The 15,858-nt window shown below is 32.1% G+C and overlaps 1 protein-coding gene across 4 annotated transcripts in view; it reads right to left on the bottom strand.

The window, feature by feature from the left end:
* Positions 1-328: 328 nt before the first annotated feature.
* LOC148623858 (uncharacterized) overlaps positions 329-15,858 on the bottom strand; it is a 28,980-nt gene continuing 13,450 nt past the window's right edge. For all 4 annotated transcript variants that reach the window (XM_088566105.1, XM_088566104.1, XM_088566106.1 and 1 more), the window contains 9 exons: positions 13,797-13,911; positions 11,607-11,728; positions 9,782-9,904; positions 9,343-9,445; positions 8,749-8,832; positions 7,289-7,375; positions 3,701-6,072; positions 2,809-2,844; positions 329-2,047 (listed from right to left, as the gene is read on the bottom strand). In XM_088566105.1, coding sequence (XP_088422231.1) covers positions 2,024-2,047; positions 2,809-2,844; positions 3,701-6,072; positions 7,289-7,375; positions 8,749-8,832; positions 9,343-9,445; positions 9,782-9,904; positions 11,607-11,728; positions 13,797-13,911 — 3,066 coding nt within the window. In that variant the 3' untranslated portion in view covers positions 329-2,023. The remainder of the gene's footprint in view (positions 2,048-2,808; positions 2,845-3,700; positions 6,073-7,288; positions 7,376-8,748; positions 8,833-9,342; positions 9,446-9,781; positions 9,905-11,606; positions 11,729-13,796; positions 13,912-15,858) is intronic.

The raw sequence follows: 15,858 nt of genomic DNA, 5'->3' as shown, positions 1-15,858 counted from the left end.
AGGGAATAGAATTGGCATACTCCTTAGGTAGTTAACTGGACTTTCTATTATACTTAGGTTAAAATATCTAGTTAACTACCCAAGACATTTCATCACATAATGGTTATTCAATCAAATGAAGACCAACTCGGAAGTATACATTGTTACTCACTATAAAATGAAACAAACTATTACGATTCACCCAGTCAGTCGGAGCTTCTACCGCTGCTCATTTTACACCCAAGTAATAAATTGTTAGGAGTATTGTAGCCATAATATTATTTTCTTTGAGTGTTGGTGTCACCAACATGATGAACTTTTTTTCAGAAATAATACACAAAGGTGGAGATAACTTTTCTTTTTTATTCATTTCATTTCTGCTGCCTGTGGTAAATTTACAATAAATACTTTAAAAAATTAAATAAATATTTAAATAACACTTGGGCTTAAAAGACAAAATGGAGTAATAATTTTTTTGATGCTACCCTTATTGTTCATTTCAACAATGTTTCATTAATGAGGGACCTGGACCATTTTACCAAGGATTCTGACCACAAGTAGGGCAAATTGAAAAAAATTGTTCAGATATCCAAAATTTTTTATTACTTGTGAAAAAAATCAAAAGAAATGCAACAAGTCATTAAAATGCATTTTGGACATATTTGCTCTAGAGTCAGGATATTCCAAAAAAAGTTCTGTATCAAACATTACAATGTATGGTTACTTGTATTCTGTGTTTTAAGAAGAAAAAAATCTATACACACAAAGAATAAAAGTAGCTTATTATGACATGTTTGTAGCCATACTAATTTGAGTGGTATCCTGCAATCCATATTAAAGAAGAGGTTTTCAATTCAAGCCCGACCCTGACAGATTTCATGTTTCATACTTTTTGGTTTAATAAAATGGTTTTATGATGTCATTTCCTTGTTTCAATATCAATTAGTCTTCCTCTTTGTCAAAAGACAGTTAAAGTTGTTTTAAATTTTATGGTCTAACATCTATTATTCCAGTGTTTCTAAATCAGCCAAATACAATCAATTTGTGGTGTATTTAAATGGCCTAATAATAGTGTTGATTTGAGAGCATTTACCAATGAACAAAATACCACGAAAGTTGGCCTGAGTCCTTTAAGTTCTGCAGCAGCAACCTAACTTGACAGATGGATTGCCAGTCAAATCGTAGCTCCTGCTTTTGCAAAAGGGGACAAAAAAATGAACATAACGTAGCACAACAAAGCAGTAGTAAAATAATCTTTCGTGTTGTATGAACATGATATGCTGAGTTAAATAGCATAAGTTATGTTATGCTCTATTAAAAGTTGAGGTATAATATAACTTATCAGTAATTATATTATTAAATATAAAAAATTATACATGTATCCACTATATAGAAATCCATCATTCATAATATGTACAAAAAGTAATAACAAGAAGTCTAACCTAAACTGTAGTCAAACTAGCCATATAGTAAACAATGTTACATGATAAAATTGCTACCAGCATTGTAGGCATAGCTTACAAATGTATACCTCTGTCCAGGTGTTATATACTCTAGAAATATTTTTGTTAATTTTTTTTGAAAATATTTGTTAAATGACAAATCAAACTCCTTTACTCAATCAAATAAACTACATAAAAAATAATGAAAAATGATGGACATGAAATACTTCATCAGACAAAATCCTGATTGTTGACTTTAATTGTCAAGTCTTTTAAGATTGTGTGAGAATACAAATCCTGGAATACTACCAGAGTCAATCTCAAAATTCTTTGGCCTATTTTGTACCCAAATCTGAAATTATCCTAGTGGTAACACAGCAACACCATATTTTAAAATTTGATGAGACTTACACGGATTCATTAAGAAGTTTGCAAACACAAAATAGGTACCATACACTTAACAGCATTAATGGCAAAAGTCTGGGGTTGGTATCAATTCTAACTATGTTAACACAGTGACAGTACAATAGTCACTATAACAATCTTGTACAAAGAGAAGCCAATTAAGATACTCAGTTCCTTATCGTCCGTAAAGATTGGTTCTAAACAGCTAACAACACCACTTCCTGAAATATACAGACAACAGATTGATTTTTATACCCATACTCAATGAGTGGGTGGTATATTACAATCATCTTGTCCATTATTCAGTCCGCCCATTTAAATTATTTCACATTATCTTGGCTCCAATGGATGGATTGATTTCAAATTTGGTGTCTGGTTTTATATAGATTGAGCAAAATGTTTTGTGCTATCAACTTTCTTTTTGGTGGGCCATTTTTTCACTATCTTGAATAAAAAAGAAAATTTCTTCACAAAAATTTTGACTACCAATGGATGGATTGATTTCAAAGGCATGTGTCTTTGTATAGTTAGTACCTTGTAAGCGATTTTGGGTTCTGTCCAATATCAATTTCCTTTACAATAGGGGTATGCCTCGCATGACAACATGAGCAACTTCATATTTACTATATTTTCATTGATTGCACTTTGTTTCCACTAAGATCATTTTACCATTCAATGCATCCAACAATATGGCATGCTTATATGTAATTTTTCATATGAAGTTATGCTTATATGTAATTTTTCATATGAAGTTATTACAATCAGTAGTTGCAGACGAAAGTATAATGATAATGTGGTATTAAAAGCATAAAATAAGACAAAATCATTTGTAAAACAGAAATTTTGTATTGCCTGGGCCTAAAATTGTATCCCAAGTTATGGCATATACATGTATATATACATATATATATATATATATATAGATGGGATCTGGACATACACACAATGAACCACTGGGGTAAATATAGTTAATCATATCTACCTCATCTGAATTCTGAGCAGCATCTGTATCTGAAACCTAAAATAATGAAAAGTACCATAAAGCACCAATTACTATACACTGGGTACAAAGAATCAATTAGTGTGTACAACAAAGGAAAATGTGGCTCCAAAAGAAGATTTAGCATTCGTGACATAGACTTGTACTTGTAGACCTCACTGTTTATAAAATGAAGCATTTTTTTTCTCTCTCATGGTTGGAAGTGATATTGATAGCCTGAATTTAATTATGCTGGATATCAAAACTAAATATGTTTACTTTCACTATTTTCTCCATGAGTAGTACCATTGTCTCAAAATTTTGTTATGGCATTGTTCATTGTAGCAATCGAATACCTTAAAATTAAAATGTAATTTAATTTTTGAATTGACAAATACGTAATAAAATGCAGGCATTTACAGTACTTTTGGTCTGCTAATAATTCTCTTTTTTAATGAACAAAACTCTTGAAAAAATACCTTTTAAACCATTTATATATGACTACAAAAAATTGTGGTTGTATAATGGTATCATATTGTGGACAGCATTGTCTATAAACTTTTGGTGTCCAAGCAATAACTCAATTATACATGTAGAGATCTTAATGAATTTATGTCACAAAAAATGGATTTTGGGGTCATGACTAAAAATGATAAGGATTTAGGGGACAAAAAGGAGCCCCTTAGTTCTGGTCAAATTAATATCCTATCTCAAATATTTAATTCGAATCAAAATTCAGAGCTGTATCAAGCTAGAATGGTGTGTCCATACTTGCCCAAACTGTTCTAGATTCAACCTCTGGGGTTGTATCAAACTGTGTCCTGAGAAGCATTTTATTCACATCATTATGAAAATAAAAAAGAAAAATGAAAATGTTCATTATACAGAATTTTACCTCAGTTTCATCTTCATACATAAGACTGACATCATTATGGTTTGGTGACTGGATTCTGCCCATGTCCCTTGTCAATGCTGAATTGAATCTCTGGTAAATTCTATCATCAGTTCGTATATTGTGTAATATGTTTTTCTTGTAATGATATACTTTGTTGCCAGGAGATGAAAGTGATGGACGATGGTTTTGATTTGACAAATACTCCTGTGAAAATTTCTCGACTTTTTCTCTAGATGATCCTCGTGGAGATAGTCTATTAATCCTGAATGATGAGGAAAGTTGGTCCACATTTTGTTGCTCATTCTGTGACTTTGAACAATTTTTTAGAGAGAATATTTTTTTAGCTCCAGTTTTGTTACTCTTCATTAGGCATGTTCGATCAGGTGACATATCTAAGTCAAAGGTACTACTCTTTCTATATAATTTAGGAACTGTGTCTTTAAGATGAATACAAGGGCTAATCCTCATCTTTTCAACTTCCATAGAGTTATTATGTTCAATAGTATCTGCACTTTGTTTCTGACTCAGACAGGCCCTTCCTTTTTTAGCAGTTAAATCTCCCCTGTTCATCAATTTCTTTTCCATCCTCTTTGCATTAATGGCTGCAATTTTTTTATCAGGTGTGATATGAAACACCGAAGGAACCTCAATACAGTCTGTTTTTTCATGACTAGCCTCATTTGAGTTTCTAGTGCTCTCTTCAAAGCTTGTTTCCAGTTTCCATAAATCCCTGTGGAATGTTTTCTTCACATTTTCCCCATCTTTGGACAATAAAATACCACTGTTCAATTGTCTTATACTAGATTTTAACTTTCCAGATGTAGTTTTCTTCATAGTTCTTCTCTTGCCTCTAACTGACCTTTCCCTATCTTTACTTGAATATTTCTGTTTATCCAAATCCTTGAACTTATATTTTTTCCTTGCATTTGCATCTATGCTATTTAAATTGTGGCTATCAATGTCAATTAAATCTTTGTTTTCTTCACCAATTTTAACATCACAGTGTTGTGCTCTTAGAGAACTGGGTTTGAGGACATTTTCCAAACTTCCATGCAATTCACTATCATTTTTTAATAGTTTTCTACAGCTCTTCTTAAAAAAAATCAGTTCACTTGAATTTTCATTTCTTGTATGGCAACTTCTTTTCTTCATGTGTAAAGTTCCAGGTCTATTATGTTCCTGCTCTTTTTCATTTAAATTAAAATTTCCATTCTGAGATGAGTGCTCAGGATGGTTTTTGATTATTCTATCCCCTTTTTCACAGTCTCCATCAATCCCATAAATTTCATCAGAATGGGTGCCACAGTCCCCCTTTTTACCATGTGAATCATATTGCATGGGTCCACCAGTATTCACTAGGCTATTTAGTTCATTTTTATTCCATCTGTATACAGGTATATCAGCAGATAAATCTGCTCCCTCCTCACACTCCTGAGTAGTTTCAGTGAGATGCTCATGGACATGATTGTTACCAATGCTCTCCTTATCAATTTTGATTTTTTTCTCGCATTGAGGTATATGTTGTAAATACTTTTGTCTTTTGTGAGTAATTCTATTCATTGCACCTCTTCCTATAGACTGAGGTAGACTGGTTATCTTTGTGTGAGCTTTGTAATGTTTTTTCTTCTGTTTCTCATCCTTGATATCCTGATTGCTCCTTACAGTGATAGACAAATAGTTTGATCTATCTTGCAAGTTATGAATAGTTTCTAAGGAAGATATTGCATCAGGGACCAATATGTCATTGTTATGATCATTATCAGTCAGAGATCCAGTCTGTCTTCTTGATACATGTATCTTAGGGAAGCTTGGTCTTTTTTGACTCTTTGGTTCTGGAAGAGTGTTGGAGATAGCACTTTCAAGTTTTCTTCTATCACCATCAAAAGGACTAGCATGACTCCTTTGTTCCAGATCATCAATCTTTTCAGAGATTCTGCAAATTTCCACTGATCTTTTCTTTTGAGAACTGCTATAACATTTAGGAACCTCTGAATATTCACACCAAGATGCATCATTTTGTTGAAATTGTTGTCCTGTGATTTCTTGCAGGCCTAACTTTGACTGTCTTGTAATTAAATTACTACATTTAATTTCTTCATATACTGAGGGGACAATTGTCTTTTTGCTTTCATTTTGAAGTTTGACCCTGTATTCAAATATTTGTTTACTCCCATTAGACTCATCAGAATTTCCGTCATCTGTAAATGGATCAACTTTTACTACAGGACAGGATAGGTTTTGATGTAGATTATTCACTGAAGTTCCTAACTTGAGTAAGTCTAAAGAAGAGGGTTGACTTCTCTGTATATCTGATGCTACAGCTGGTTTGTTTCTATACTGAGGTACAAACACTGAAGGGTATACTTTCTCTACTGAAATATTGGATTAACTTGATTATGATGATAAGACTAAAAACTACTTAAATAGTGAAATGATAAACAGATGGGAGGTACAGGACATTCTATTAATGAGACAGGATTATTTTGCTGATATATCATATACAATAATTCTGTAACACCGTGTTTTACCTATTTGGACTGTTTCAGTCTAGACAAAAGTCAAACTTACCATGGGTAGTGTTATGATTTTACTTGGCTACCCTTGGTACCACCAAGTAAGTATAACTTGTCTCCAGTTAACTTATTGATGACATCCTTAAAGTTTTAAATACAGATATAGCCTATTGTACCAAAGTAAACATCTTCTGACCATTTCAGTAACCATAAGATACATGAATCCAGTGCACATTTCAGTTTAACAATATTTTCATTAATTTTGTGGTACTTGTATTCAGAAATTGAAATGCCACTAGAAAGTTAATATGGTGATACCCCCAGTATCCTCCAAAGAAACCATATAGGAAAGTTAAAAGGTCATTTAGATGAGAATGCAAAATAGACGGTGCACAATGGCATCATCTGATAAACAATGTGTGCAAGTTTCATCGAAATCGAATTCCCTTCAATGGTTTGGAAACTGGGGACAGAAAGACAGATAGTATGATCACCATATATGTACAACTGTAAGTTGCACCAATTCAACTTCCTCAGTCTAAATCCTGTAGTGGTATGTGAAAAAAAGGCATTAAAATCATCAAACTAATGCAGAAGGTGCACTTTATGAATCTACTTGAATTGTCCCCTTTTTTAAAACACATGACAAAACTCAAATGAATATCTTCAAGGTAGATAAGAGAGACCTCCTATAGAGAACAGGTGTTGTGGTTTATATTTACTTGTCATCTAAAATCAATCAATTCAGTGTCACTTTCTGTTGGCCAAATGTGTTATTTGTAACCAATTTATACCAGTACTTCTTTCAATTTCATCTGATCATTGTTGAATTCATCTATACTAATATGTTTTACACAAATTACCTTAGCTTAATGCTTCCTTTTTAAAAATCCCTTTTCTATCTTCATTGCTTTTTCTTCAATGCATTATTCCAACAATTGTAATTACAAACTTCTTGAGTTAATGTTGATCATTTGATTTCTTTCAATAATTTACATTGGTAGTCACAATCAACATGTTAAAAAATTAAATTCATTAGGTACAGAAACTAAAAAAGTATTTTTTAATATCTTACCATCTGGAGTTCTTAACAAATATCCTATAGGCAGCTCTGATGCCACAAATGGATGTAGTGCAGCTTCATGTGGTCTAAACCTTTTATCTGGAATAAAATCTTACCATCATATAAAGATATTTAATATTCTTCCACCATCCAAAAGTTATTAAAACAGTTTAGGGAATTTAGGACTTAATATTTTAACCATTAAGAAACATTTATTATTATCTGCAAGGGTAGAGAAGAGTAATCAAGGGAACCAAGATTCTAGCAGAAATCAAAAGAATGTAATCCAGGGACAAAGACCAGAAAAGGAAAACATACACACAACAAAGAACATAAAATAACCAAAATAATATGTGTAAAGCAACAGAAGTAAATGAACATCAGACTCCACTAAAAACTGGGAGCATGAACCAGGTGCACTGGTAGGGTAAGTGTCCTCTGCTTTTCTAGAAACACCTGCCAAGTTGCTCATAAAAAGTCAAGTTCAGGGTAGACGAAAGAGGAAAGGAAAACTATGACACATTGAACAAATCTCATGGTGCAGATGGATCCAACACAACAACTGTTCACGATGACAACCATAAAACTTCTGTAGTGATGACTTCAATCTTGTAGCAACATAACCCTGTTCCAGAAGCCTAATTTTAAAAAGTCTAGTGCAGTACAAAAAGTCTGTGTAGATACAGTAAGCTCTGGCAGAACAGATATGAAAACTTCATACGCAGGTATTGAAGGGATGTTGCCACAGATGAAAGGAAAGTTGACAATACAGAATGAAAACTCACAGAGTTAGTCGTATATCGTTTGGACAATAGTTCTCAAATTCTTTGGGGGTAGAGGCAGTGTATAAAATCCCCAAAACTAGGATTGTTAAATGATAAAGTGTCATCTATATAGCAGCTAAACAATGTTCCTTCCTTCAGATTAGATCAGCTATAAAAGTCAATTTCATATGAGTGAAGGAATAGGTCAGTGAGTAGAGGAGCAAAATTTGTTCCCATTGAAATGCCAACCATTGTAGAAAAATGGGTTCACCACACTGGACAAATATGTTTGTGATAAAAAATTCCAACATCTTAAATACATCTTTGGAGGATGATTTGGAATAGATTTTTACAAAAAAAAATGAAAAATCTCTAACAAGTACTACATATCTGTATCTAGATGTACCATCTTTTTTGGAGTAACAACGATGTATAATGTATTTGAGTCAGGAGTATAGGGAATAGAAGTATGGAGAGTTGAAAAATCATAGGTTGATATTTCTTAAAAAAAGATGATATTTTTAAAAATAAGTTTACTAAATCAGAAAGCCAACATTTTTTTTTAATTTTGATACTGAAGCAAACTATGAACTCAATCTGAACTTTAATTTATCAGTAAATTGTATTAACCAAATTAAATATTGTTACAGTATAGATCTTACAGGATTTTATTACAATATACATCTATAAGTTTTTGATAAGTATTACCAGGGTTATACTGTAAACAACCAGCCAGAAAAGAACAAAACTTGTAATCTCTGCATTTCATGTGCTGCATTAAAGCTGCTGCTACTGTAATTAAGAAAATAATTTGTCTAAGCTGAAGTCATTTTGAACATGAATTTCAGTGTATGATTTATTACTTGTATTATCCATTCAACTCACCAAACTAAATTTTTATTTGAACAATGATTACTGAACGTGTTTTAAGAGATTAAAATAAACTTTTAAAATATGGAATTTATAATATCCCAGGAACTAATTTGATGTTTACAATGTATGATACACATGCAAATTGAAGTTTGTTTTCATGTCAAAAACCTTTTGTCTTCCCTGCCAAAGTTCAAACTCCAACAGAGTTCAATAAATCAAAAATTTCTCATGACATGTACAACTACATATTGGGCCTTTACTACCTACAAAGTTTCAAGAAATTCAGTGCAGTAGTTTCTAAGGAGTTGTGCTTACAAAAGGCAACAGACAGACAAAAAACAATATGTCTCCCCACCAAAGTAATGGGGATACATAATTATACACATAATAAAGCAGGCAATTTGTACCGTTTTCCATCAGGTTACTTACCATTACTATCATCAGATGGTGCTCCAGTATATTCTTTAAGCTTACTATAAAACTTTCCTCTTTGAAAAATGTGTTCAGGCAGGGGACTGATCGTGGAGGTCATCTAGTTGAAATTTATTTAATAGGTATTAAAAATGGTTTCCAAACTAAGTTCAGGGTTACGTATTGTGAAAACCTTGTTTCATATTCTCATTGCATTCTGTCTAACATGGGGACATTGTACGTCGTATACTATGTATGACAGATTCATATAAATTTTTAATGTAAAAGATTGTTTTGCATTAAAACTGACAATTTTGATTACTGGTAATTGGACAATTTGATGCCATTTAAAAATGACCATAAGAAATGGCTTTCATAGCAAAAAACAGTTAAGAGTCAACTAAGAAAGAATTAACTTTGATCCACCAAAACTATAACAAATAAGTGGGATTCAAACCTTTTTTAATATACTGCAGTCATCTGAACCATAAAATAAGGGTTTTCCTAAATATAATTCTGCTAGTATACATCCAACCGACCACATGTCTATCTCTGATCCAAATGGGATTCCAAACATTATCTGCAATCACAACATATGGTTACACAGTATACTTTATTCATAATATGTCAACCAGTTCTGTTCTGTTATTATCAAAATTAGGTCAAGTTATAGAAATTGTTGGTAGAACTTAATTATGACAGCCATTTTAAAGTTTTATTTCAACTGTTTCCATAGAAACTTATGGCAAAAAATGCTATGTATAGAAAATTTTACAAAATTCCTGTTCTTAATACATGTACATGTTTGAAACTGTGACTTATATAATATCTCAAATATCAAACATGTTTGAACTCTGTATCATTCACATAGACCAAATATGCATTCCCAATTGACCTCTTAATTTACAGTTCTTTACTTAAAGGTACTAGAACAAAAAGAAATATTTTGGAATTCATGAATATAAGACTAATTAAAATTTTTAAACGTGTTCAAACATGAAAGACATCTCAATTGCTTAGGTATAATGAGAATGGATATGGTGAATATGTCAAAGAGACAACAACCCCACTGCAATGAAAAATGTCAGCTCAAGGCCACCCATGTGTCTTCACTGAACGACAACGAAATTCTCACACCACAGGGCAGGCTGCAGCTGGCCCCAAAACAACATTATACACAGGTACAGTGAAATACTTGCCCCAAATTACTCCAGCAACATAAAATAAACTGGAAGTGAAAACGAAACAAGACATACAGAGGCCAAAAACAGGAACAAAAAATGTGGTGGGATTAAAGTACTTTGGCATGATAACAACCCTCCCCCTTTTAAATCTGGCCATTGCGTGAAAAAAAAATATTACACAGTTAAACATATCTAAAAATCAGTTCAAAAGATGAATCCCTTGTTAAATCAGAAATTAAGTAATATACTATATGTTACACAAACAAAGGACTACTAGCAATTAACTGACACGCCAGATCAGTTTAAACCAACAAAAAGTTATGTCCTTCAACATGCATGTATAATTATAAAATTCTTTAAAAATCAATTCAAATTACTGATCCCTAATTTGCAATCGACCTTAAGTTGACCTCAAATGAAGAACTTTTCCAAAATTAAAATGTGAAATTTGTCTTATTACTACAGACATTCTATGGAAAGGTTAACTAAGAATTGTGATTTTTCTTTTAATAGCATTTAACATGTTAATGAAGGGTAATAACAAAAAAATACCAAGATGATAAAATCTAGGCAAAAGGCAAAAGAAACAGTCAACGGAAAGTCTGTATAACAAATGGCAAAAACGGAAAAGTTGGAAACTACTGCAATGGTTCTGACTTGGTACAGGCATTTAAGTTGGGTGGGTTAATTGCAGTCTATTAACGATATACACCAATTCAGAATCTGAAAGGTTTATACACTTCTTAATGTGATTTGTTCATTGGAAAAACTAGAAGTTTCTACCAGGCTACGGCCAAATACCAATATTGACTGCATACTTACTTTGTTTTTTTTTTCAAGTTAGAAGTCTATGCAAAAGAAAATCTAGGGAACCAGGATTCGAATGTACTCAAAAGAACTTATCAGATTGTAATTCATTTAAAGTAGAAAAGTACATTGTTTTCAAAGATATCGATAAAATGTAAACAGAGTTTTCAGAGTGAATATGTAGAATGCTGATCAATAAAATCTCAATTGGCCTGTTAAGAATAGAAAATACAAATGTCCAGCAATAAAAATAAAAATTAAGCACAGACTGTCTTATTGTAATCATCAAACCTCTGGTGCTCTGTATAAAGGAGTCTGAACTTCAAAATCATCATAGTACAGCGACACCTCTCTATGAATGTGGTGAATGGCATTCCCAAAATCAATAATTTTCAGTGAACCAAGGTCATTTTCTGAAACAAAAACTAAATACATTTTCTTTACATTGATGATAAATTCATTCATAAATTTTGTAATATTTAAAAAAAAAAAAAAAAAAAAAAAACATTTATCTTTAATGTATATTTATGACTATGGCCAAATCCTTTCTAGTTGCAAGTAGCTCAAGTTAGATACTCAAAAAAAAGGTATGAAAGATGTCTGTGTTATCAAGTCTTACCTTTTCCAACATGTACCCTATCAAACTTGAATATTACTCAGTTGTTGCTTGGTGTGTAAGTCTAAAAATCCATGTAATTCCAATCATCATAACTACCAAATACAGCCAAGTCAAGTCTACATTATATCTTTCTAATGGGTACAGTTTTTAAAAAGCCGTAGTAATTTTCATTTTTTGTCTTTGGCAATTACCAAATTAATTCTTTTACCTCATTTAGAAGATACTTTATAAACAGATTTTTATGTAAATTGTATTCAATATGAAATGTTGTAATTTCATCTTTCTTAATCTATTCCCTTAGTTTTATATTGATAAATAGACAATTTTAACAATAGTGACATTTCAGCACTTTATAGAATTATAAAAATCAAATAAAACATAATGCCTATCTTGCAAAGACCATGAAGTTGTCTTAAATCAAATAATAAGAACAATGTTACTTTCTCCTAATGGTCTTGGTGGAATTAAAGTGATGATGCAAAGCTCAGATGAAAGTTAAATTGATTATCTAGGAAGTGATTGTACAATATCAGCTTATTAAAACCCATCAAATTCACTGAATCAGAAGATGTTTCTACTAATCTGAAGGAATCCTATCGTTTGGCATCAACTAATAACAATTTATATGTAACAATTGACTGTAAATTGTAAAAATCCTATTTAAAATGCAGTTGAGATGGCAAAATAAATTACATTGTGATTACAACACATCAGACATAATCTAGCTTTATGTGACAAGTTGTCGCTACCTATTTTTGTCTGTAGTTGACCATATAAAGATGTAATGTTTTCACAATACAATAATTAAATTTGTAGTACTGTGGGTATGTGATGCAAGACATTAGTGATTCACAAAGATCTATTATCTTCATTCCTTATACTTCCTCAATAAGACATCCTGTTATGTTCTGTTAATACTTTCATTATTTATTCCATTTTAACACTAATTCAATGACCAAATATATCACGATATAAACCTGATTATTGATTTTTGTGCTCATCTTACTTCCTTTATTTACAGTTCCAAGCACCTGTGCTACATATATGATGTCAAAAACCTAATGTATTATACATTTTTTTAATAACTGAAACAAAGAAGTACAATAAAGTGAGGCAAAAATTGGCATGAAACCTACTAAACAAATCTGGTCAAAAGGAAATAACAATCATATAAATAATGTAACAACTAAAACCTAGAGCACAGAATGTCAAACTGATATCATTTTTCAACCACAAATAACGAAATGAAAAAGGCCTAAAAAAAATTAAAAAAATTGTGTTTCCAGTACCCCCGCTGACCCTAATTTTTTTTTATGGGGTCAAAAAAAAATATATATTTTCAGCATTTCCGATAATTTACTAGAATCGTCTTGCTCTCTGATTAGGAGGTTCAAAATTCAAAATATGGTAAGTTTCAATGTCCTGTTATTGTATAAATTAAAAAAAAAAAAAGAAAAAAAAAAACCTACCTACCGACCCTACTTTTATAGATGTTACCAGAAACACAGAATTTCTATTTAGGCCTAATTAACCTAGTCATGGTCTTCATACATCTGCTTTCTGGTATGAACAGACATATAAGGTTTTTAACTGTTTTACACATACGTCCTGATATCTGCAACATTTACTTTATTTGTTCATTTGTAGCATGTCATTATGTGAATTTATATTACAAGTAATAAAGGTAATAAACCAATACTACTGATTGACCGTTACAATCCCTTCCAGTATCACTATCTTTTATGTTGAAAAATACCACATTGAGACCTAAGGAAAATCTCCCTGAGATGCTTTCTGAAAATTTATCATCTCTGGGTTACAGGAGTTAGAATTGAGGTTACCATTCTACAGATAGTAATTACTTCTCTTAACAAGGATATTTTCTGGTTTCAAGTCTGCGTGGATGACATTCTGTTCATGCAAAAACCCAAGTATAGCCAGCAATCTCATGGCAATCTTCTTAATGCTTGGTATCAACTGAAAGATTTTATATAACCCTGAGGTGAATATAATTATTATTCCAGTGGCTGCATATCATTCAAGTGACTATAGTTTGTGTGGTACATATCATGTGGTTATCATGGTATGGTCCAATTGCTATTAAAAATACAAAAAATAAAAATTCTTAACATAATGAAAATTGACAAAACAATAAAAAGACCTTAACAGCATTAAACTATATACGTGAACATGCTAATAAATAGACACTCTTCCTATATGAAGTTCTACATATGAATATAAAACAATCATATCAAATTTCATTTCACTCAATTAATCAGCTTACTAAAGGAGCATGAGTAAAAGTTCCTGTCCTCACAGGTCATAGTTTTCCTTTCCTTGTTTGTCTACCCCGGACTTGACTTTTTATGAGCAACTCAGTGGGTGTTTCTAGAAAAGCAGAGGACACTCACCCTACCGGTGCACCTGGTCCATGCTCCCAGTTTTTAGTGGAGTCCGAGTTGTTCATTTACTTTTGTTACTTTGTATGTATGATTTTAGTTACTTTATGTTCTTTGTTGTGTATGTCTGTTTTCCATGTCTGGTCTTTGTCCCTGGATTACATTCTTTTGATTACCGCTATAACCTTGGTTCCCTTGATTACTCTCCCACAATTCTTGGGTATGAAAATTTGAGGTGTCATTACTAGTTATAATGGGAAGAGGTACTTCCTTGAGTGTACTGAAAGCCACTTAATCATTAAGGATGATTGCTGGTCATATTTAGACCATTTCATATCATTAATATTTTTAGCCCAGTGACCCCCACTTTTCTCTACATAATTTCATTAAACACATTTTAAAACATTATTTGGTAAGTTTTTCTGAAATCATTCTTATTTCTTCATTAAAATAAAAATAAATAATGAAAATGAAACCACAGTATACCCCCTCAACTCTATTAGCATTTTTGACTATTATTATGGTATAAGAACAGAAGATCAGTATGTAAATTTTGATTCATTAAGTTAATCTTGTTTCCTGCTACCAGCCAGAAAAAAATAGGGTAAGTAGGTTGGGAATTTTTTTTTCAAAAACATTTCAGGGTTAATAGGGAAACAATCCAGAATTTTACAGTGCTTGAGCCAAAATGGCCATAAGATGTTTGGCGAAAGCACAAAAAAAACTAGGGTAGGTAGGTGTGGTACTTGCGCCCAAAGATTGTCGCTTGGTCCAGCGGGAAGTTCAGTCATCTTCATACCAGCATGTAACAAAGCAGGAAGCTGTTTAACATATTTCTTTTTTTAACAAGAATGCTACGCGTTGCCATATGTCCCCCACCACTGTAGAAAGAGTTGAATTACATATGTTTGACACTTGTATAAATAGGAGATTCAAAACTTATGTGCTTTCATAAGTCCATGTGGCGATTCAAGGTTAATGTATCTTAATGAATCAAGTTAAGTTAGGTTAAGAATTCTTCATACAACAAAAAAAAAAATCTGCAAAAAAAGAACATTAAAAATGAACAAAGTCCCATAACTCCCATAAAAATTGTCGAATTAAAATAGCAGTTACTTATGATCAACTACATAAGGTGACAAACAATCCTACAAAATTTGGTCAAATTCCGTTCTGTGGTTTCTGAGGAGTTGCATCCACAATGTGTTCCTATTGCAAATAATGTGAAAAATGAACAAAGTCCCATAACTCGCATAAAAATTGTCAAATCAAAATAGCAGTTACGTATGATCAACCACACAAGGTGACAAACAGTCCTACAAAATTTGGTCAAATTCCGTTCCATGGTTTCTGAGGAGTTGCGTCCACAAGCTTTGGACGCACAGACGGACACCAGCTAATTAAAAGAATCAAAATGCCCGTAAAAAAGGATGCTGCTACAGAGACAACTGAGGCCCAGACCACAGAAACTAAAGAAGTAAAAGAAACAACAATTAGACTAGTCAGAGACCTTAAAGCAACAACC

The sequence above is a fragment of the Perna viridis genome, chromosome 2 (assembly GCF_037379345.1).
Source record: "Perna viridis isolate PV_CMFRI_1.1 ecotype Kerala chromosome 2, ASM3737934v1, whole genome shotgun sequence".
Classification (NCBI taxonomy): domain Eukaryota; kingdom Metazoa; phylum Mollusca; class Bivalvia; order Mytilida; family Mytilidae; genus Perna; species Perna viridis.
Note: the sequence above shows the minus strand (reverse complement) of the source record. Positions and strands in the feature narration are given on the sequence as shown.